This window comes from Ceratotherium simum, chromosome 7 (genome assembly GCF_057802395.1).
Source record: "Ceratotherium simum simum isolate JZ-2026a chromosome 7, ASM5780239v1, whole genome shotgun sequence".
Lineage (NCBI taxonomy): Eukaryota > Metazoa > Chordata > Mammalia > Perissodactyla > Rhinocerotidae > Ceratotherium > Ceratotherium simum.
Window position 1 is genome coordinate 40686152 of NC_141906.1, and position 22623 is coordinate 40708774.

The 22623-nt window shown below is 38.6% G+C and overlaps 2 protein-coding genes across 2 annotated transcripts in view; one reads left to right on the forward strand and one right to left on the reverse strand.

Annotated features, from left to right (window-relative positions):
* DLG2 (discs large MAGUK scaffold protein 2) overlaps positions 1-7448 on the reverse strand; it is a 1864788-nt gene extending 1857340 nt beyond the window's left edge. Inside the window, exon 1 of the mRNA XM_087433531.1 lies at positions 7156-7448. Coding sequence (XP_087289657.1) covers positions 7156-7174 — 19 coding nt within the window. The 5' untranslated portion in view covers positions 7175-7448. The remainder of the gene's footprint in view (positions 1-7155) is intronic.
* A 1625-nt stretch (positions 7449-9073) lies between these two features.
* Positions 9074-15083, forward strand: TMEM126B (transmembrane protein 126B). Its single transcript, XM_004434060.3, has 5 exons — positions 9074-9237; positions 11985-12106; positions 13125-13318; positions 14378-14489; positions 14726-15083. The coding sequence occupies exons 1-5, from the start codon at positions 9160-9162 to the stop codon at positions 14907-14909; spliced, it is 690 nt and encodes a 229-aa protein (XP_004434117.1). The 5' UTR covers positions 9074-9159; the 3' UTR covers positions 14910-15083.
* The last annotated feature ends 7540 nt before the right edge of the window (positions 15084-22623 follow it).

A 22623-nucleotide genomic window follows, 5' to 3' on the forward strand; every position in this document is an offset into this window, starting at 1 on the left:
GTATTCTGAGATAAGCATTTATGTAGCACTTTCCCATTTACAAAACAATTTTTACATGGACTAGGTAATTTTATTTGATTGTCAAATTAATCCTAAGAGGTGAGTATTATTATTAGTACAGTCATGTTTTAAGATGATGAATTTGAAGCTCAATCTGTTAATTTTCTTTAGATAACTTATCTAGCTGATAGTAAAGACTGGATTCCATCCATGGCTCTCCTCCACTGCACCATATTCAAAGAACACCACACTCATACCGTGAAAAGGGCATTGGACGAGCTTCTGATTCCAATTCTATCACTAACTAACTTTATAAAAAGTGAAATTCATATACATTATCTAATTTGATGGAGGAAAGAAACAATATATATTAAGAGAGAAAAAGTATTAAACCCCTTTTAGAAAAGGAAACAAAAGTTCAGAAGGATTACAAGATTTTCACAAGGTCATCTGGCGGCATCGTCATAAGAAGGTATGTAAACTCAATTGTACATGTGAGAGATTGGCACTTAGAGATTTTTTTTTTCTCTCCCTAAATGTTCCCCTTTCCTTTCTTCTCATTCAAGCCGGTAATCGATTTTGTACTTTATTGCCTCAGGGGAGGTATGTGCCAGGACAAAAAACAGAATGGATTTTTAAGTTATTCCAGTTTTGCTTTCCAAAAGCCAAAGCCTTAAGAATAAAAGAAGCATTTGTTTCAGAGATGAAAGAGAGATTCTCAGGTCCATGCAGAGAGGGACATCTAGCCCCTCCTCAGTCTAGAAAGAGATTTTCTCAGCTGAAGAAAACAGTTGTCTTTGGATCTCAAGGCCGCAGGGATCTAGCCTGTGCTCCCTGGCAGCACTAGAAGGCAGAAAGACCCCAGAGAGGAATGGCATCATAATGCATCTAGGCAAACAGAAAGACAGAAATTTGGGGAAAAAAAATCTAAAAATCCATGTCTTGGAAGTAGCAAATTGCTGCCCAACCAGAAAGAACCATCTAGACAAACTACTCATGTCTCAGAGGTAAGCTACTATGTACAGATGATCAATGACCAGATTATACCCCCATTCCAGACAGAATCCTATCATAACCCCAGGGAAATGGGGAAAAACTCAGAAAGGATAAGAGTGATTTTGTCCACCACTCAGTGACTGTGAGTCAGAAATAAAGTTGAACTATAGAAAATAAACGGATATTTCTTAGATACCTAAATTTATAGACTGACAGTCCAGCTCAATGATTATCTGATCTTGTACCTTCTCCTAGAAGCCAGGTCTTCTGATTACTGGTCTATATTTTTTCAAAAATATCACTGCTATTGATGATGATGATGATGATGATGATGATGGTGATAGAGGATATGGTGATATAGTTCAAAGAAATGAATATGACAGAGTGTTAACCTTACCACACGGCAATGAAAGTGCCTGTTTCCACGTCTGTCTCCCCAATAAATTTCAAGCATCATAAAGGCAGAGACTGAATACCATTTGCCACTGCAAAACACGACCTAGCACAGTGCATGGTACAGAGCAGGCATTCAATAAATCTTTGTTGAATGAACAATTGAATAAAGAAATGGAAGTAAAGCTATTGCCTTAAATACATACACAAGTTTACCTTTTAAAGGAATTTATAGTTTATTACCTATAAGGGATTTTAAATAGAACAGAATCTAAAAGGTTTATTCCAAGGCTTATCACACTTTCAATGATAAAAATGTCACAGCTCTCCAAAATGACAGGCCCCCTACAAAAGCCTCAGAATCTAACCCTAACAGATTTAGTGCCTTAGTGGCTAGCAAGATGGCATCATCAGAAGAAATGCGATATATAATCTTACCCATAATCTTTGAAAGGTTTAACTTAATAATTCATTTCACAGGATTTTCTACTTTATAATACATCATTCCTCTTCATCTTAAATCCTAAAACAAATGGGGTCAAGAGAATTGTTTCATAATGGAGGTGATTTGGTATAATTCTTGAAATAGCTTTGAGAAACTTATTAAAAATTGAACCTATGCAGAAAGCTTACTACTTGGAATTCAGAATGACTGACTGGACAGAAGAGACTGGGTAAAACTCATGATCCTCTGCTGACAAAGCAACCTATATTGAGGATACAGAGCCCTCGAGCCTTGACTGCTACAAATTCCTGAGCAGGACCTGTTCCCCAGGTCCTCTCTTTGTAGTAAAAAAAAAAAAAAAAAGTTTTTATACATCTCAGCCTTATACTAAAAGATATTTTATAATCACTGACATGGTTACACAGTAAATATTAAAAATAAGAGCATATAAAGAGAGTATATAATTAAGAAAGAAGACAATTCTTGTAGTTTAGTGAATATATTCTTATAGAAGAATGAGGGATGGATTGATTTTCAATGGCATGAATGAATTGAACGCCTTAATTCAATGTTTAAAAATCCAATATTTTGTGTATATCTTCTCACTAACTAGACTCTTCTACCCAAAGAAGTAGCCAATAATAGGCCGAAAGGAGAAAGCAAATATTCTATCATGAATGGAGCACTTAGGCAGCTTCCCAAAAACCTAACAGTTCAAATATTTTATGGCATCAAGCTATTAGCATATCATTTGCACACTTTCCCAATACACAAGAACTATAAAATAAATTCAATTAACAGATCATTTTAGCGCTATGCCTATCGTGTGTTTCAGACCATACAATTAACCAGTAATCAAATACAAAAAGTATTCTTCTATTTCTCTCTCCAGAATGCTCTCTCTTTATGCCTCCTGGATTAATGAGTATTTTCCAACATCAAAAGTCTGTGTCTTCCTGATTTCCAATAACTCTCTCAACCAAGGTCAAAATGACCCTTTGAGGGATTTTAAATCTAAAAATATCTTTAGTAAATTATCTGTTTTACTTTGACTTACAGAAATTGCAAAAGTTTGAAAACTGTCTTATCCATCCCTCTCTGGGAAGATTCAGTATTTAACTCTTCTGAGTTTTATTGGCTAGGAAAAAGAAAAAAAACATGAAGTTGTGTGAAATAGAAAAAACATCTGGATATAACACTGGTATGGCGAACATGAAAGTTCAAACACAAATTTCACAAAATATATGCAAAAGGAATAAAATAGCTACTCAGGTGCAGTCAATAAATTCAGATACATATTTTCTTTCCCCTTTAAAGAATCTGCAATAAATTTATGTTAAGAATTTAAGAAAAGCTAGAGATGGAAAGAAAGTATACCCAGATAATGAAAGGCAAATATAAATTAGTGAGATACTACAAAAAAGAAGTTAAGCCACAAAGTGCAGGAAACAGATAAGGAAAGAAGAGAACTTTAAAGGAAGAAGAACTAAACAGAAGAGTTCTAAATTCTCTTCCCTAGAGAGAGGGAAAAAAAGAAAAACGAAAAACAGAAATGATACTTTTATGAAGTATACAGTCAACCAAAAGGAAAGACATAATTAAAAGACTGTGAACCCAGGAAACAACAATCTCAATTTCAAGGAGGCTCATGAGATACACGGCAATATCATGTTTTAGAATTCTAATTATACATTGTTCAGCTTGTTTAAAAAGAACAATGTCAAAACATATGAATTATGAAAATGGTAGTATTTAACTTTCAGTACTTGGTAAAAATAATTTTATACATACTCCATTATATCACCGAGAACAGTTGCAAAAAAAAAAAATTCAAAGGAAATAAAGTGCCATACAAATTAATAACATCAGGTAGACTTCTTTACCAACTTAATAAAAGCTCAGAATTAATAGGACAATTTTTTAAAACACAGAAATGAAATGAGCATCAATCTCGAAGTATTAATAGCACCCATTTCTTTGACATATTTAATGACAATAAAGAGAACAAAAATCTGCTCAAAAGAGAAATTGCAATGTACTAAAATATTCTGTTGAAGCATATTTTATTGTTAAAACAGCAACTTTCCACTAAAAACACATGGGAGGACACAACTATCATTTACTTTTATATCTTACATTAATCCAACATGAAATCAGATCAGATCGATTCAACAAGTTTTGTTGAAACAGCCCCTACAAGACACCATGATCTTGCATCATATCAGAGAATGCTAATACAACTGACCTTGGATTGGCCCTGAATTTTCACAAATTAAAGTAGGTCAAAGATGTCCTAGAGGCTCAGTTGGGAGCAAATCAAGTTACTACTGTAGAAAGGAGAATCCTGAATGAAAAGCAACTGTTGGGGGAGAAAATCTCTAACAGAGAAATGAAGTCTTCTGTTGATAAAACTGAGATCTGTAAAAATGTGAAAAGAGTGAGGTGGCAGAGGTAGGAAGTAAAGTCATAATGCAAAAAAGCAGTGAATATGGAGGTTTGAGGTACAGCAATTTCAGCTTATCTAAGAACAGTCAAGAATAGCACCTAAGGGGCTGGCCCGGTGGCACAAGCGGTTAAGTGCGTGCCCTTTGCTGCAGGGGCCCGGGGTTCGCAGGTTCAGATCCCGGGTGTGCACCGACGCACTGCTTGGCAAGCCATGCTGTGGTGGCATCCTATATAAAGTGGAGGAAGATGGGGACAGATGTTAGCCCAGGGCCAGTCTTCCTCAGCAAAAAAAGAGGAGGATTGGCAGACGTTAGCACAGGGCTGATCTTTCCCACAGTCAGAGAAACTCCTCTATACTTTTACAGTAACATACAAAATACATACCAAATGAAAATCTGTCTTACGAAAATTTTTTATTTTAATGAGAATATATTGAACAATGAATAAACACTTGGCTCAATGAGGATCATGACTGTCTAGCTACTCCATCATATCTACCACATGTAACAATGAAGAAAGAAAAAAGATTCAAGGGCCGGCCCTGTGGCTTAGCGGTTAAGTGCTCACACTCCGCTGCTGGCGGCCCGGGTTCAGATCCCGGGCGTGCACCGACGCACCGCTTCTCCGGCCATGCTGAGGCCGCGTCCCACATACAGCAACTAGAAGGATGTGCAACTATGACGTACAAATATCTACTGGGGCTTTGGGGGGAAAATAAATAAATAAATAAAATCTTTAAAAAGAAAAAAGATTCAAGATGACAGAGGACAGTGCAGAATAAATCTAGGTTATACTTTAAAATATTTGTTTTACTTATATTTTAGAAACAGTATAGATAGTAAGCTTAACCAGTTAAAAATATAATGCACAGGTCATAACTTGTTTGGCTAGTTGTCTATAATATTCAAAAATATATATCTTAATACTAATAGTTTTAAGCTATTAAAAAAGATAAACTACTTCTCTAGGTAAATTACATAATGCATATATCTTAGTATAATCCACATATATACATGTTTTGCTAATCAGAACTGATTGATTCCTTAAAAAATTTGATCCATTACTATCAAACCATTGTCAAAGAAGAAAGAAAGAAGAGGAGGGACGGAATAGGAGAGGAAAGAGAGGGAGGGAAAAAGGAAGGGAGGGAGAGAGAAAGGAAGAAAGGAAAGAAGGAAGAGAGGGAGGGGGAAGGAAGGAAATAAATATCAAATTATTTCTCATAAAGTAAGATTTTCAATAACGTATCAGCAATTTTCCTTTAAAGGTAGGAACTTTTAATAAACTCAGTCTATTGGGTTTAGAAACCTTAAGTTCACTCTGCTTAGTTAAGTTATACCTAGAACATCAATTGCCCTTCCTCCTCCTCCTTCCCAGATACCTTTTTATGCCTTTCTCTGTCTCTCCCTCTCCCTCTCTCCTTTCTCTCTCCCCCTCTTCTCTTCTTTCTCTCTCTCTTTCTCTCACACATACACACACACACACACACACATAAAGTGTTTAATTCAATTAGTAGTCTAAAATAAAGTAGTCCAAAAGGGACACTGTGTACAGAACAATAAATGGTAGACAGAGTAAAAACACACAGCAAGCTAAATAAGTCAAAGAGCCATATCTTTTATTTGCTACATTCCCAAAACCACTCTTGTTCCAGATAAACCAATTGTGTCAGGTCTGGACAGGCGTGGCTCCAAAATCTCATAGTTTACTTCTCTCAGCGATATTATGGGGGAGAGCAGGAGAAGGAAACAATCTCAGTCTTAAATCCCAGTGTATAAAGGGACAGTTCTAGGTGTTTCAAAAGTTTTATATATCATTGTTCATCTCTACAGATACCAGTTGGGATAAAGCATCTCACTGATTATAAGTTTCTTCAATGCACCTTTCAAATCCACAGGTAGAAGGATTAAACATCATGCAGAACCAGGTTGCACTTTAACCTTCACCCTGGGCTTCAGTCTCAGACTGCAGCAACTCATATAACTAGTCAACATTTGGATCTATGCTAGCCCAGTACAGTAGAGTTCAAAGGTGTTCATATAAATTTTGGTTCAAAACTCTCAAGAAAACTCTTTATAGTTGATCTGATCTTCCATACAACGTCAAAAAAACCAAACCTGTTTCACTAGGATCCTTAAGAACAAAGTTCACCTTGGTAGATCTAGGCTAAAGTGAATCCTCAAGATCTGACCTATAATAAACTATACCTCAGGAACCCACTGGATTTTGATCAATTCGGGGTGGGGGGGTGGGTTGGGCGCAGAGTGTCAGGTGTTTGCTTCATTTTGGGAACTTGCCAATCATGTTATTGGATAATGCATGCATCTGAAAAGCACAACAGTTACCAAAGTTGTGCTTTTTCACAAAAGTGAAGATTTACACTAGTGTAAACCCAAATACTAAATCTATTTTTTAATCAAAAGATAAATAATAAGTCTATAATTTTTTTAGTGCAAACAACTTTACTATCTTTTACAACTATGTAATTTGCTTGATAAATATTAAATCCATGAGGACGAACTCTACTGTACAAGTTGTTTAAAGATTCTTTAAAGTAACCTTTAACAAGCTAAGAAAACAAGCTAAAGAAAAATCAAAACCTGTGGTATCAAATCTACGCTGATTATAAATGGTGATTTAGACAACCTGATTTATGAAATCACAAATGTCTGTAATTAAATACTATAGTCCTACTTCATTTCACTTTAGCAAAATAATATTACTGAATGATGTATCACTGAAAAGACATTATTACAGTAAATATTTCCCCAAACTCAAACAAAATTTTACTCTCAAATGGAATACAATTTAAATTGCGAATACCAGAACGAAGAACATGAAGAAACATATACTATACAGGAAGCCTCATAGCCCACCTTTCTTTTTGACTGGCATTCTTGGGTCTTTCCACTGCCACAGGATTCAAGATCTCTTTTCAGGTCTCAACTTGATCCAGCTGGATTGAGGCCAAGAGCCAGGTAACTGCTGCAAATTACTTTACTGTTCAGTTTTGAAATCCAGGCTGTCTTCTCTTTCACATAAAGAAAAAAAGACGTATATTTTCCACAGTTAAACTTTTGACACTGCCCACAGAGTTCAGAGAAAAATAACTTTTTGAGTTTTTCAATTTTTATAAAATATTTATTCTATTTAAAAAAAAAAGCTGAGAAAATTATTGTAAGCATAGAAAACGTTATTAAAACTCCTCTTCAGGCAGCAACATTTTTGGAGTTCAGTGACTAACTCAATTAAGGCACAAACCAAATTTACACAGCTGTCTCATTACTCTATACATGATCAAATTCAAAGATGAACCGCTTGACGATAAAGATTCTCAATTCTTTAGAGAAAATTTTAAACCCCCTCCAAAAAAAAATACTTAAAAAATCTCTTTGACTCTGGTCTCTAAAAAGGTGGGTGAGTTTGAACAGTTTTCTGGGGCAGAACAGAGACTGAAAGGCCCCTTTCTATTTACTGGACCATAAGTTCCGGATCATCCCCTCAGTAAGACAGAATCCAGCTTGCTGTCACTTCCATTTTTTTCTTCTGTGCTCTCCAAGCCCCTCAGGCTTTATCCTTAAAGCCCCTCTGATTCTGATCCTCCCATGTATTAACCGAGAGGATTGAAAAGAGGAAAGCAATCCCTTGGCATGGAGACATTAAAGTGACAGTGCTACTCAATGGGCACTTGATGCAGGATGAGTTGGCGAAGCAGATTTCTTCACACTGGAGTCATTCACATCATGCCATCTCTTCGCATCCAAGCAGCTCCCTATCCGGCGAGGAAAAACACTGAGACTGTTCGCGAGGAGAAGTCAAACCTTCCCCCAAAGGTGTTTTCTGAGACGCTGTAGTAGTATTAGGCATGTAAGCATAAGCTGTGCAAACGGTTCGCGATTTCCTAAACGAGAGAGTTCGGCTGCTTGGCTTCCACATCCACCCTTTTTCTCAATCTCTCTCCAAACTACCCACCTTCCTTTTGCGGAAAAGACACGAAATCTCTCTGCCACCGCTGGCCACCCCTGCCCACACCCCGCTCTTATACAGAAGAGCAGTGAAATGTCCTGCACCCTCCACGCGACGAAGTGTTTCCTCAGGCAGGAGGAACAGCAGCACTAGAAATTATATAACTCTCGAATTTGGCTTCTCTAAGACATGGAGACTGGAGGGTCGGGGGTTGCTGGTCTGGGAGATACTGCTGGGCAATGAACGTGCACAAAAGGGCGCCAGGCCTCCTCGCAGCGTCCCCCACCCCGAAACACCGGCTGGCAAGGAGGTCTTCTCGGAGAGTGGGGGGCAAACTTCTCTCCAGTCCCTTTCCAAGCAGGTGAAAGGGTGGAATGTGAGAGGACTCAAGATTGGGGAGAGGAGTCAGGCGGCTGCGAGGGGAGGAGGCTAGTCGGGGCTGTGCTGACGGCCGGCTGGGGGCTCTGGGGAGGAGGTGCCCGAGAAGCTGGAGTCTTAACACACGGACCAGGCCAGAGGGGCCAGCTCCCTCAAGGAGCGAAAGGGGCAGGCAGCTCGGCCGCAGCCAACGGAGGTGCCCTGAGGGGAGGACAGCGCGCAGCAACATCCCCGCGCTCGGAACGCCCCACGTTCCCCTCAGGGTGGGAGAAGAGCGAGCTAGGCGAACAAATAGCAAGGGAAGGGAACGCAGGGCTGGCGAGGAGGGGCGGGCCCACGGGCGACTGGACCTCCTCGAAGCCAACGAGCGGCCGTAATTTCAGGACGCCGAGCCCAATCCCAGCCAGGACGGAGAGCGCGGCTTTTGACTGGGTCGGGGCGGGCCCCGGCTGCAGGAGAGACGCGTGAGCCAGCACCACTTCCCACCCTGGGCGTTCTGGGTTCCCGCCCACCCGCAAGTCACGTGAGCCGCCAAAATGGCGGCGCTGGGGCGTGAGGCTGGGGCTGACCTGAGGGACGCAGGTGTGCCGGTGGGAGCTGGGGGAGCGCCCAAGGTAGGCAAAAACCCGGAGTTCTGTGGGCAGTGATTTCTGCAGCCTCAAAGTGTTGGCAGACTCTTCTGAAATGAGGCACGTAAAAGGGATTTGAAAATCTAAAGAGAACAGCTCCCACATCCATGCAGGTCGTAATTAATTTAGTCCTCAGTTGCTATGGAAAGAGGCAAAGGGAAAGTAGGAGACCTCAAATCTAGTCCTGGTAGCTTGCAGCTTGTTTTCTCTTGCCTCCGAGCGTCTGCACTGGCCTTTGCTTCAACTTGAAATACCTCCCTGCACCTATGCCTCCCCACCCCACCTCCGCCAAATTCTCCTCTTTCGGATATTCGTTTAAATGTCCCCTCCTCCGGAAAACCTTCCCACACTTCCCCTGGCTAGGTTATGTTTGGCTTTTCTTATGTTTTTTGTTTTGTTTTGATGGCACACTCATCCTGCGTTTAAATTGCCTGCCTTTTTAGTCCTGACTTCCGGCTGGGTTGTGGGTTCGTGAGGATCTTGATTATGGGTGCGGGGTGGGGGGTGTGGGAGGGGCTGTCAGATACCATGTGCTCCGTAAATGATGAGTGAATGTCGAATACAATTCTGAAAGTCAAGTGAAATAATATGCATAAAAGCACTACAAAACCGTAAAATGCTTTGTAAACTATAAACCTACATAAATGCACTCTTACTGGTACAATCGTGGTGACCAGTTGAGTGGCCTTAGACTAGTTAATTTTTAGATAAAATGTTGGTTATAGCAAAATCTTTACATTTCAGTACTTGTTAACAATCTATCAGAAAGTGACCAGTTACTTTCTCTGCTTTATTAACAATGCTTTGCAAAGACTAGGCACTCAATAAATATTTGCTGTGGTGTTTCAGTATTTTGAGATCATAATCCTGAGTGTCTGTGTTCCCTAGATACTGAGGCTGTAGACAAAGTAGGAGGTTGGTACAAGGCATTGCCTGAAAGTTTTCTTTGTGGAGAGTAAGGGACTTCAATGAATGGGATGATTGCAAAACAAAAATTTGTCCAAGGTTTCTGGTTATCATGTTACTGACATCTGCCTTCGTGGTACATTAGATAGATTAGATATAGAATCTCCCTTAGATATTACTATCACTTATCTTCCATTTTCCATTTAAATGTCAGAGAGAGAAAAAAAATTAAATCTAGTCCCTGAGAAATTGTAATTTGTAAAATTTTTTTTTTTCCTGTCCTCCTCAGATATGTTAGGGAAAGAGAACTGGCTTGAGTACAGTTCTACAATGTTGCAGGGGAAGAAACTGGTCCATTATTATTCATAATGTAATACCATATGAAGTTTCAAAGGAACTCATACCTTTAGGATGTTGATGCCATGGATGAATTGGCCTTTTGTTAGTTAGGATTAGGATTGGTACATATCACTTATTTAGCAAATGAGTATTACAGTGATGTTCACCGTGGGTCCATTGACTGCCAGCATCAGAATCACTTGGTGTTACTAAAATGTAGATTTCTAGGCTTCACCCTACTCCTCTTGAATCCACATATCTCAGGAGGGAGCTGAAGAGACTGCATTTCAGATAAACTCCCCATGTGATTCTTGTGCACACTAAAGGTTGAGAATCACTGATTTATTAAGTATCTTCTCGGTTTATTTTGCTTACTCTACTCTAGTCTCTTGCCCAAGACTCCTGAAATTTGAGATTTAATCCATGCCCTTAACTATAAACGTTGTTAAAATGGAGACTGGTATAAAATGTGAAGGGCCAGAGATTTTATTATTCGTTCATTGGCTAATCTGGAATCCCATTGATGGCAGCATGGCAAAAGATTTAACAAATGTTATTTTTAAGACTTTTCACAGAGATCTGAGACTCTTACCCAGAGCAAAACATTCAGAAAAGATCCTTTCTGAGGATCCAGGTTTTTTTTTTTTTTTTTTTTTTTTAACCACTGGTTTCTGTTAAGAAGCTACTAGCCAAACCCTTATGTTCCCTTGACATTGGCAACTGTCTGTTCATACATCACACTTGGGACACAGGAACCTTCCAACCCTGGAGCCCAGTGCATGTGTCCAGGCTCCGTGGTATACCAAATAGCAGTTTCCAGCAAAGGCCCTGCTTCTGCCCAAGGTGCTGCTAGAGAGCTGGATATATAACTTATATGATCCAAAGTAGCCATGATCCACTATGTCTTCCTGGCCTGGAAGAGTGTCCCTCCTTCTGGTGTTCTCTCTTGCTGTTCTCTAAGGCAATCCCCGCTCTCTCCTACCTTTCCAGGAAACTCAACATAATCTCCAAAATGAGCTCAGGCTTTCATGAGACAGAGGATAGAGATAGTTGTCAACAAGTAGCTACTGTTTCCTTCCAGCTCTGAAAAAGCTACAGCAAGGAGAACTAAAACAAAGGGCCTGGGTACCTTCAGGGAAAACTGTAAGGAAAACAAAAACTCAGTATTTCAATAAGTTATCCTTCTACACTAAGTCCTAAGGCAAGTCACCCTTTCTGAGCCTCATTTTTCTCATCTATAAAAGTAGAGATGATCATTATCCTACCAGTTTCTCAAAGTTATTGTGTGAATCAAAAAGCGATTGTCTAGCAGATCATAAGAGCTCACTAAATGTTGACTGAATCATTAACAAAGTGTGTGAAAGCAGATGACAGTTACCTGACACATTACTGGGGTCTAAATGTTTTTTAATCTGAATCTGTAGAATTTTTAAGATTTAATATTAATATCGTTAGCTATTATGGTTCTGGAATTTTGTGTTTTCCAGGACATCAAGATGGCAACATACACACATGGTCAGCCCAGTCCTTCTCTAGGAGATGCAAAACTCAGAAGACCAATGGTCATCGAAATCATAGAAAAAAAATTTGAATATCTTAGAAAAGAAAAGTAAGAGACACCCCCAGACTGAAAGTCAATAACTTTTATTTGCAGATCTTCTGTATTGCCATTGTTTCTGAGTATCTAAGATCCTATTAACTTTATTGAGTTGTTTATGAAGAAAGCTTTTAAAAGAACTGGAGGGAAACGTGAACAGACGAAAATAGTGGTTTGTTGGAATATTGGAACTGTGGGTAATTTCTTTTGCTTCTTAAAAAATGTCTAAAATTAATGTTGAAATGATATTTGTGCAATAAATATTTTTTAATTGAAAATGATTAGGAGAACACTATTTTGGGAGCTACTTATATTTAATTGATGATCAATTGTAATTAAATTCAGTTTAAAATTGATTACCTCAGCCACAGTGCTGAGTTCAGCCAAAAGGAATACAGGTTCCGTAATATACCTATAGTCTCACATTACCATTTTGACTTTTAGATTAATAGAGCTCAAGAATAAAATTAAAGGACATTGATCTTAGACCTTAGATATAAGTCAGAATAAGTAAAACTAGATCTATCAAATCTCTTTGGATGAAGTTTTGGAAATCCTAGACAAATTATTTTAAATGTATCTGGACTAATTAAAAAATAGTTATTTTCTAAAAGGTCTAACCAAATGTAAACAACTTTTTTCAAATGACTGTAAGCAAATTAATTTTTTTAGTAGCAAGAGCAGTGTTCTTGGATTTAGGTAGCTCGTACAATTTGGCTACATTGGAACATACTCATATTTATTTGTGGCCAAAATTCATTCTCTCCTTAAAAGAGCTCCATGTTAGAACCACTGTAAATATTCTCAGAAAGAGAATTATATCCTCTCATTAGAATGCAAGCTCCATGAGGGATGGGACTTTTTTTTCTTGTTTATTCACTGCCCCATCCTCACCTTTCGCATAGTTAAGCACTCAAGAAACATTTGATGTTGAGTAAATATGTAATAACAAATGACTACCCAGGAAAGGATATATCCATTAGGAGAATATTATGTTGAACTTAATTTTTCTCTTTGTTTTTTCTAATAGGACTTTAAATATAGATGGAACAGTGTTTTTGGGAACAACATCTGGTTTCTCTGGAATATTGGCAAATGTCATTTTCAGACGCTGCTTCAAGGTGAAACATGATGCTTTGAAGACATATGCATCATTGACTACACTTCCGTTTTTGTCTACTGTAGTTGCTTATAAGCTCTTTGTAACGGATGCTTTGTATTCAGGTAAATTTAAATTCACTAATGTATAATGTGTTTATGCCTAAGTGAAATTACTCATTAACATTTACTGTTGCTACTGCTGATAATAATCCTCTTATATTTGCATATGGCTTTACCCCTTCAAAGTACCTTCACATATAATGTCCTATTTCATCCCCACAACAATCCTCCTAATCAGGCATGGCAAGTAGTATTTTGTCTTTTTTACAGATAAGCAACACAATTTACTGGGAAAAAAGCAGGCTTTGGTATCCTACATATATGATTTCAGATCCTACCTCTCACTAGTTAAGTTTTGTGACATTGGGCAAGTCATTTAAACTCTGAGACTCAGTTGTCTTATCTGTGAATTAGGACTAATAGTACTTACCTCACATGATTGTTGTGAGAATTAAGATACTGTATGTTAAATGCCTAACATAGTATTGGCATATTACGGGCTTCTAATGTTGTTTCCTGCCTCCTCCCCTCACCTTAAGTTTCACCACTAGTAATTGATAGAACCTCGGATCCTTATTCTTCAGGTCTCTGCTTAAAGATCTCTTCCCCAGGGAAACCTCTGATTCCCGTAGGGTAGGTTTGGTTTCTAGATGCATTCTTTTTTCATTTTACCTTCAAAGCATTGTGCACACTTAAAATTATTTATTTAAATATCTATCTAATATCTTTCTTGCTTGGTAGACTGGCCTGAATGTCAGAGATTGGGTCTCTTTTATGCAACACTGTATCCCTAGCACCTGCCTCACACATAGATAATAAAAATGTATTAACCTAGAATCCAGATGTCTGGTCTGCTGGTTTAATATTCTTCATTATGGAATTGCTTCTGCAACAACCACATAAGTAAGAGAGAACTCTCCTTATGTAAAGTATAATAAAAGCATTTTTAAAATGTAATGCATTTAGTCTATTATGTGCCATAGAATGAATTTCTAAAATTCTTTCTACTGTTTAACTACAGTTGAGGACAGTACAGATGAATACTCTATGGGGACACAAGACTGTCTTAATAGTTCTTATCCTGAGTTTTAAAGGAAGACCACATTTACTTTTGTTTTCCAGGTAATATAAGCGAGGAAAATTGTGTTCTGAGAAGTTCACTGATTGGCATAGTATGCGGTGTTTTATATCCCAGTGCTTTGGCTTTTTCTAAAAATGGACGTCTGGCAGTCAAGTAAGTCTGTCTGTTTGTTCCTTTTTTTTTTTTTATGCTAATAAACTCTCCTATTTAGTTGCCAGTGATACATTTTAATCAAAATATAGTAGTTTGGTATGTCAAATAGCTAACTTTGAACCTCTTTGCCTTCTCCGTGAAAGAACTATAATAGAAATTATTAGTTTAGGAGAAATCGGCAAACTTTTTATAGAGTATACATCCAGGACAATTGCTTAACTCTTTTTCCTTTTTAGGTATCATACTGTTCCACTGCCACCAAAAGGAAGGGTTTTACTTTCTTGGCTGCTGCTTTGTCAAACAGAGATAAAAGCAATGGTGATTCCTCTACTCTTTCAGACGGTCTTTGGAATATTGAATGGTCTACGGCATTATGCAATATTTGAAAGTACACTTGAGAAAACTGTACATGAAGGTTAACCAAAGAACGTATGGATACTAAATCAGCAGAATGGATTTTTTATGATAAGGACTCAGGAATTGCTGAAGGAGTTAAAAGTAACTCCAGAGAGACAATTGTTTCTATTCCTTTTGCCTGATATGTAGCAGGTACTCAGTGAATATTTAGTAATTCAATAAATACATGTAAGTTTCCTCTTTCTTTCCTCATTGTATGTGGAAATGGGTTTGAGGCCTCAAGGTCTGATCCATATATTTACATATTCATTCATTCATCTAACACTTATTGAGCACCTGCTATGTTTGGGCACTGTGTTACATGTAATATGAAACGGTCCTTACCCAGAAAGAACTCACAATTAGAAGAGAAATTAAAAATGTGAAAACATAGCATGAGACGGTTTGAGAAGTATACACATGATTCTTTAGTTGCGTTGAGGATGTGGCTCTTAACTACTTGGGCAGAAGAGAAGGCTATGGGGAAAAAGTGAAATTTGTCTGAAATTTTGAAGCAGAAGTTGCAAGTTCAGAAGGAAGCAAAATATAGAAGTAACGTACAGCCCATTCCTCTACTCTAAACTCTGATTCAGTATATGTACTAGCTTGTCATTCACAAATTATCTTCATTGTGCTGTTTCAAGAACGTTTATTGAGTGTTTATTTGCTATGTATTAATATAGGCACCAGGGGTACAAAGATTTAGTTCCTGCCCTCAAGAAGCTTAAAATCTAAAGAAAGAGATTACAGCATGCTCCTTTAAGAGCATGCTAGAGACTCTGAGCTACACATTTATCTTAGTTCAGGAAGTAAACACTGTCTGTTGAAAAAAATAAGACCCAGAATGGAACCCCATAGCTCATTCTCCTTGTCTTAACCATATTCATTTTGAGATTAAAGATTTGGTCATCTGAAGCCCCAAGCAACCCAAGGCGGAAAACAAAGTCTTAACCAGGTGCTTTATGGCATCATATATAACAAACTTAAATACAGCACTCTTGCTAATGAAAAAAAATGGCTAGTTAGCCATCCAGCTTTGTATTTTCAGAATAATTCATGATACTTAAAAGTCTGAGGAAAGGGCAGGTGATTGTAGGGGGAGGAGGACCAAGTCAAATAGTTAACTAGATCAATGGTATTCATGTTTTAACTCTCAAAAAATTATTATACAACAAGGACACGATTTTCTTCTCATTGTGAGACATTCAAATGATCCAGAAGTATATAGCGCAAGACTTGAAAGTCCCCTTCCCTCCTACTCCATCCTATTTCTACTCCATTCTCCAGAAGTGACCACTATCAAGTTAGCATTCCTCTTTCCTTGCAGTATTCTTTTGTAACTTACATATATTTTTTTAAATAAATGGTATTATCCATACATATTATGTATATCCATACATATCATACTGGAAATTAACTTTCACTTTGCCATATGTCTTGGAGATCTTTCCAACTCATTACAAAAAAGTCGAACACATTCTTTTTAGTGAGTGAATAACATTCTTGGTAATTCTGGTATTCACATAGGTGATCCTTCCAACACCCTGGTCTCTTTACCCTACCACTTACTCCCATGGTCATACTCTAGACCTATGCTGTCCAATATAATAGTCACTAGCCACATGTGGCTACTAAGCATTTCAAATTTGACTAGTCTAAATTGAGATGTGTTGTAAGAATAAAATACACATCAAGTTTTGAAGACTTACTGTGTAAAAAAGAATGTAAGAGATCTCAATAATCTATTGATTATATGTTGAAATGTTACTCTTCTGGATATATTGGGTTAAATAAAATACATTAAAATTAATTTTACCTGCTTTTTTTAATGTAGCCACTAGGGAATTTAAAGTTACGTACATGACACATTATATTTTTATCAGACTATGTTGCTCTAGACCTTGCCATTATCAATAAATTAAAATTCTCCACATTCTTAATTTTAAAATTCCATTTTCTGATCACTACCTCCTGCCCTTCCAGTTCATTCATTCTCACACCAGAACTCCAGCATTACTTCAGCCTCACCAGAACCTATAACCATTGATCCCAGCACCTTTTACTGTCCCTCACCCCCTCACATTCTTACTGTCCTTCTCCAGCTTCAGCCACATCAATCTTTTTAAAGTTTGCCTATCTCAATGCAAAAAGAAAAAAAAAAAATAAAAATGAATCTAGCTAAAGTTGATTTTTAAATAAAGATATTGGCCTCTTGTTTTCTTTTGTGAATTTTCTGTCCACGTCTTTGGCCCATGATTTGTAAAAGCTCTATAAATTCTGTGTGTTTTCATGTGCTGGGGTAGTAATCTGGGAAATACAGCAAAGTTGACTTATGTTCACATCCCTTGCCCACTGAAAGCTAAAGAGATTTGTACCTTACCCTATGACTTCAGTTTGCCTTTTCTACAACAGAAAAAGCTGGAAAGTCTATCAGTATTTTCCTTTGGCTTTGGAAAGCAGTACTTGCCCAAGTGGCTGTAAGAAAGAGGCCTGAAGGGGAAATTAGGGAAACCTTGATCTGGCCTGAGCCCAAAGGTGAAGCAGATGAACCACAGTGAAGAAAGGCAGCAAGGTACTAGAGGCAAAATAGTGCAGAGGCATTAAGTACAGCCTGGCGCTCCACTCTCAAGGTTCAAATCCTGGCTTGACTGCTTACCAACAGATGACTTTGAACAAGCTATTTTAACCTCTCTGTGCATCAGTTTCCTCATCTGTAAAATGAGGAATAAAGATTACTCACTAGAGATTACTCAACACCTCGTTGTCAGGATTAAATGAGTTAATATATGTAAATCAAAACAGTGGCCAATTCACAGGCAGTCTGTATGTGTTACTGCCATTAGTTGTTATTGTTGGTATTACTGCATAACAACTATCAATCACAGTCCTTTCTCTAGCCTGTAGTTATGAGTTTGGCGTTTTTCTAGGAAAGATTAGAAAGAAGCACAGCAAATAAAATTCACAAGCTATCTTTCATTTGAATAAATATGTATTCATTTATTCAGCTAATATTGATTCAAGACCTAGTGTATGAAAGACATTGTATACCACACATTGGGCGAGTTACCTAACCTTTTTGACTGCTTCCTCTTAAAGCATACTAATAAATACTTGGCAGCGAGGTTATAAAGAATAAAGTACATGGACTCATACCATACCAAACCTGGCATATAGGAGGTGCTCAATAAATGCGTTTACATTGTCTGTTTTCTGTGATGGGTATATAACAATGACTAAGATATGGTCCATACTATGAGAATTTACCTCCTCTCTAGCCTTTTCTCCTCCATTTCCCCCAACTTTCTTAACCACATGATTTTCCTGCTGCTTTTGTAGTGTATTGCATTGCATTGCTTGCAATGTATTGTATTGATTTTTTCCCTGCTTTTGTACAATTGTATTGTCTTATGTAAACTCTTCAGTATTTGAATTTCCAAGTTTAAGCAGTAATCTAATAATGAAGAAATGGCATTCTACAGATGTGGCTGAATTTCATAGCATTTGTTCACTCACCTTCCTAAGCCTCATTAAAAAAAAAAATTCTTCCAAAGATACACAACCCATTTTCCCCTACCTTCATCATCCTATCCCTACAAAGACAGTCACACTAACATTAATAAACATGGCCTAGTGGTTAAGTTTGGCATCCTCCGCTTTGGTGTCCTGGGTTCAGTTCCCGGGTGCAGACCTACACCACTCATCAGTGGCCATGCTGTGGTGGCAACCCAGATACAAAATAGAGGAAGACTGCCAGAGATGTTAGCTCAGAGCTAAACTTCTCAAGCAAAAAAGGAGGAAGATTGGCAACAGATGTTAGCTCAGGATGAATTTTCCTCAGCAAAAAATCAAAAAATAAACATCAATAAATGAATCTTGATAGCCCCAAACCCCACCAGCTTCACTAAAGTAACAAAGACCCTCTCAAAGTCTCCCCAAGATTAGACGTAATAGAAGAAAAGATTAGTGAACTTGAAGATACAACAATATAAACTTAAAATAAAACACTGAAAAAAAATTAACGTAGTATTAGTGAGTAGCTTTACACACCTATAATTGAATTCATCTAAGGAGGGAATGAGCAGGAAAAAAATTTTTGAAATATTGATGGCTGAAAATTTTCCAAATTTCCAAAATTTTCCAAACCACAGATTCGAGGAATTGTGCTCCAAGGTGGCAACGTAGGAGGCTCCTAAACTCACCTGCTCCCACAGACACACTGAATCTACAGCTACACACAGAGCAATTCCCTCTGAAAGAAAGCCGGAAACTAGCTGAGTGGCTCTTACACATCAGGCAAATGAGAAAATACCCAAACCAAAATGGGTGGGAAAGGCTGAGACACACTCTCACCATAAACTCCACCCCCAACACAGCAAAATACATTCAGGAGGGAACTCACAACTCCCAGCTTTTCCCTGAAGAGGGAAGAGTCTGGACCCAACACCTAGGCCCAGCATTTAAGACTTCCACCTGAGGGACGGGACCCCAAAACACCTAGCTCTGAAAGCCAAAAGTCTTGCTGCATATGAGACCCACAAGGTTATCGCAAACAAAAAGGCAGTTGTTAACTGTCAGGAGCACTTGCAGCAAGCTCTCTCTTCAGGGCTGAGTGCAGAAGGAGCAGGCAAAAAATGCCTATCTCTTAGTTTTCCCTGAATGGGGTCTATTTGCACACTTTACAAGACGCTGCCTGAGAGTCAGAATTCTAATTTAACACGCATCTAGGGGCTCACTGCAATCCTCCCTAGATACCACGGAAGCCAGCAGACACCTCTCTACCTTCTCTCTTGAGACTGCTCCAAGTCACTAGTATCTCCCTGGAAGGAGCTAATATGTCTGTGCCCCACCTTTTGTGGCTGCTGCCCAAGGGGTGGGTCCTCAGATCTCCTGGCTGTGATAACCAAGGAGCTTCCATTCACTAGTCCCACAGGACTATAGCAAACAAAGAAGCAGTTCTTAAACCAGCTATACCCCAGGGCTCAGTGCAGAGGGAGCAGGCAGAAACCCCCGTCTCCCAGTCTTTCCCTAAAAGGGGTCTATTTGCATATTTTAAAAGATATTGCCTGATGTCAGGCTTCTAATTTAGCATGCAACTAAACTGCGAACCTCTCCTGAGACCAGGGAAGCCTGTGGACACCTCCCCTACCCTCCCTCTAGCCTGCTCCAAGTCATAGTATCTTCCTGGAAAGACTTTGTGCACATGTCGGGCGCACCAGCTTTAGTGGAATGATGTCAGCGAGATGCAGAATACAAAGCCATAGACCCTCCTACTCCCATGGAGACATGGATTTAACAACAATACACAGGCCATGTGCCTTTGTGAGAAATCCAGGAGCCAGTTAAAAGGATCCTGTATCCCAAGTGAGCACCAAGCCAACTGCTTCAAAGTCAGTAGGAAAATTCATGGCACCTTCTCTTGCCAGAATCCCTACCCCCAGCACAATGTGGCACAATTAGGTGGAAATTCCCAACTCCCATCTTCTCCCTAGTGAGAGAAAGGAGTGGAACTTATGTCCATCATTCTGACTTTCAGGGGGACTGCCCAAGGGACCATTTTCTATGTTACATGAATCCAAGTACTGACAGGAATGGGGTGCCAGATCCGGGATGTCTGAGAACAAAGAACCTCAACGTGCTCCAGAGTCTTCATTACCACATAAGTAGAGCTCCAATATTGTGACTTACCACAGCACTAAAGAGGCTGTAGTATCACAGAGAGACACCAGAGGGAGCCCTTGAGAAGAAACTGGCAAACCCTTTTAAGCATCCCCAGAAAAGGTCTGAGGGGTCTCCAGAATCTCTAGCCAGGCTGAGTGGAGAAAGTTCTCACTATACAAAAGTAGATCAGGAAATCTGGGTATGATGGCTGATTCTTCAGATGATGAAATCCCATTAAAAAATAACAAACCATACAAAGAAACAAGGAAAATGGCACATTTAAAAGAACAAATTAAATCTCCAGAAACTAACCCTAAAGTAATGGAGATATATTAATTACCAGAAAAAGAATTAAAAGTTATTGTCATAAGGATACTCAATGAATTAAAAGAAAGCACAGATAGCCAACTAAATGAAATCAGGAAAATGATGCATGAACAAAATAAGAATATCAACAAAGAGATAGAAGCTATGAAGAAGAACCAAATAGAAATTCTGGAACTTAAGAATATAATATCTTTTTTTTTTAATTGAAAAATTCACTAAAGGGACTCAACAGCAGAGTTGAACAGTCAGAAGAAAAAAATTAATGAACTCGATCACAAGACTTTCAAAATTGTGGTAGAGGAGCAAAAAGAAAAAAGAATGAAGAAAGCCAGCCCCAGTGACCTAGTGGTTAAGTTCAGCACACTCCACCTTGGTGGCCCAGGTTCAGTTCCTGAGCATGGACCTACACCACTTGTCAGTGGCCATGCTGTGGCGGCAGCTCACATACAAAAAGAGGAAGATTGGCAACAGATGTTAGTTCAGGGCGAATCTTCTTCAGCAAAAAGAGGAACATTGGCAACCGATGTTAGCTCAGGGCAAATCTTCTTCACAAAAGGAAAAAAAAAAGAAAGAAGAATGAAGAGAGCCTAAGGCACTTTTGGGACATCAAATGGAACCATATGCATTATGTGAGTCCCAGAAGGAGAAGAAAGAAATAAAGGAGCAGAGAACCTACCTGAAGAAATAATGGCTAAAATCTTCCCAAATCCTTGGAAAGTAATGGACATACAAAATCAAGAAGCTCAAGGAACTCCAATCAGGAAAAATTTAAAGGGACCTATAAAGAGAGACATTACTAAAAGAGGTAATTGAGAGGACATGACCACTGGTTGACCCATGAGCTGGACCCAGGTAGTTAGAGGCTCCTCACCCCCTCTCCTGTCCTTGGAATGTGTGTTCTGCCCACAATTCCCACAGCAGGAGCTGTTTTCAATATGCTGCCTTGAGAGAGCAATGTGTTGTTGCATGACTGAACCCAGTTAAGGCCTTTCTATAAACTTTTAAGATTCTATCAGGCAGGTGCAGAGCTCTACTCATCCTGCGGCCTCCCAAGACAGGCCTCCTATGTAAGTTCCCTTCCTTATTAAAACTTCCACCTACAAATCTGGAGTGATCTCTCTCTTTCTTCAGTCTCTTCTTGGCCCCCATGTCTGAGGGCCAGCTTACAAATCAACAGTCATCATAATCAAGTTGTCAAAAGTCACAGACAAAGAGAATCTTGAAAGCAGCAAGGGAAAAGCAACTTGTTATGTACAAAGGAGCTATTATTTGATTGTCAGCAGATTTCCCAGTAGAAACCTTGCAGGCTGGAAGGGAGTAGGATGATATAGTCAAAGTACTGAAAGAAAGAAATGCCAACCAAGAATACTGTATCTAGAAAAACTGTCCTTCAAAAACAAAGGAGAAATTAAGAATTTCCCAGATAAACAAAAGCTGAGGAAGTTCTTCACCACTAGAACTGCCCTATAAGAAACGCTAAAGGGACTCCTTCAAGTTGAAGCAAAAAGAATATAAACAATAACACAAAACCATACAAAATATATAAAACTCCCTGGTAAAGGTAAATATTTAGACAAATATAGAATCCTGTAGTATGTTAACGTAGGTGTGTAAATCACTTTACAATCTAGTATAGAATTTAAGAAAGAAAAGCATAAGAATTTGTTATAATGGATATTCAATATAAAAAGAGCTAACTGCACTATCAATAACACATAGTGGGGAAGGCAGAGATGTAAAGGAGTAGAGATAT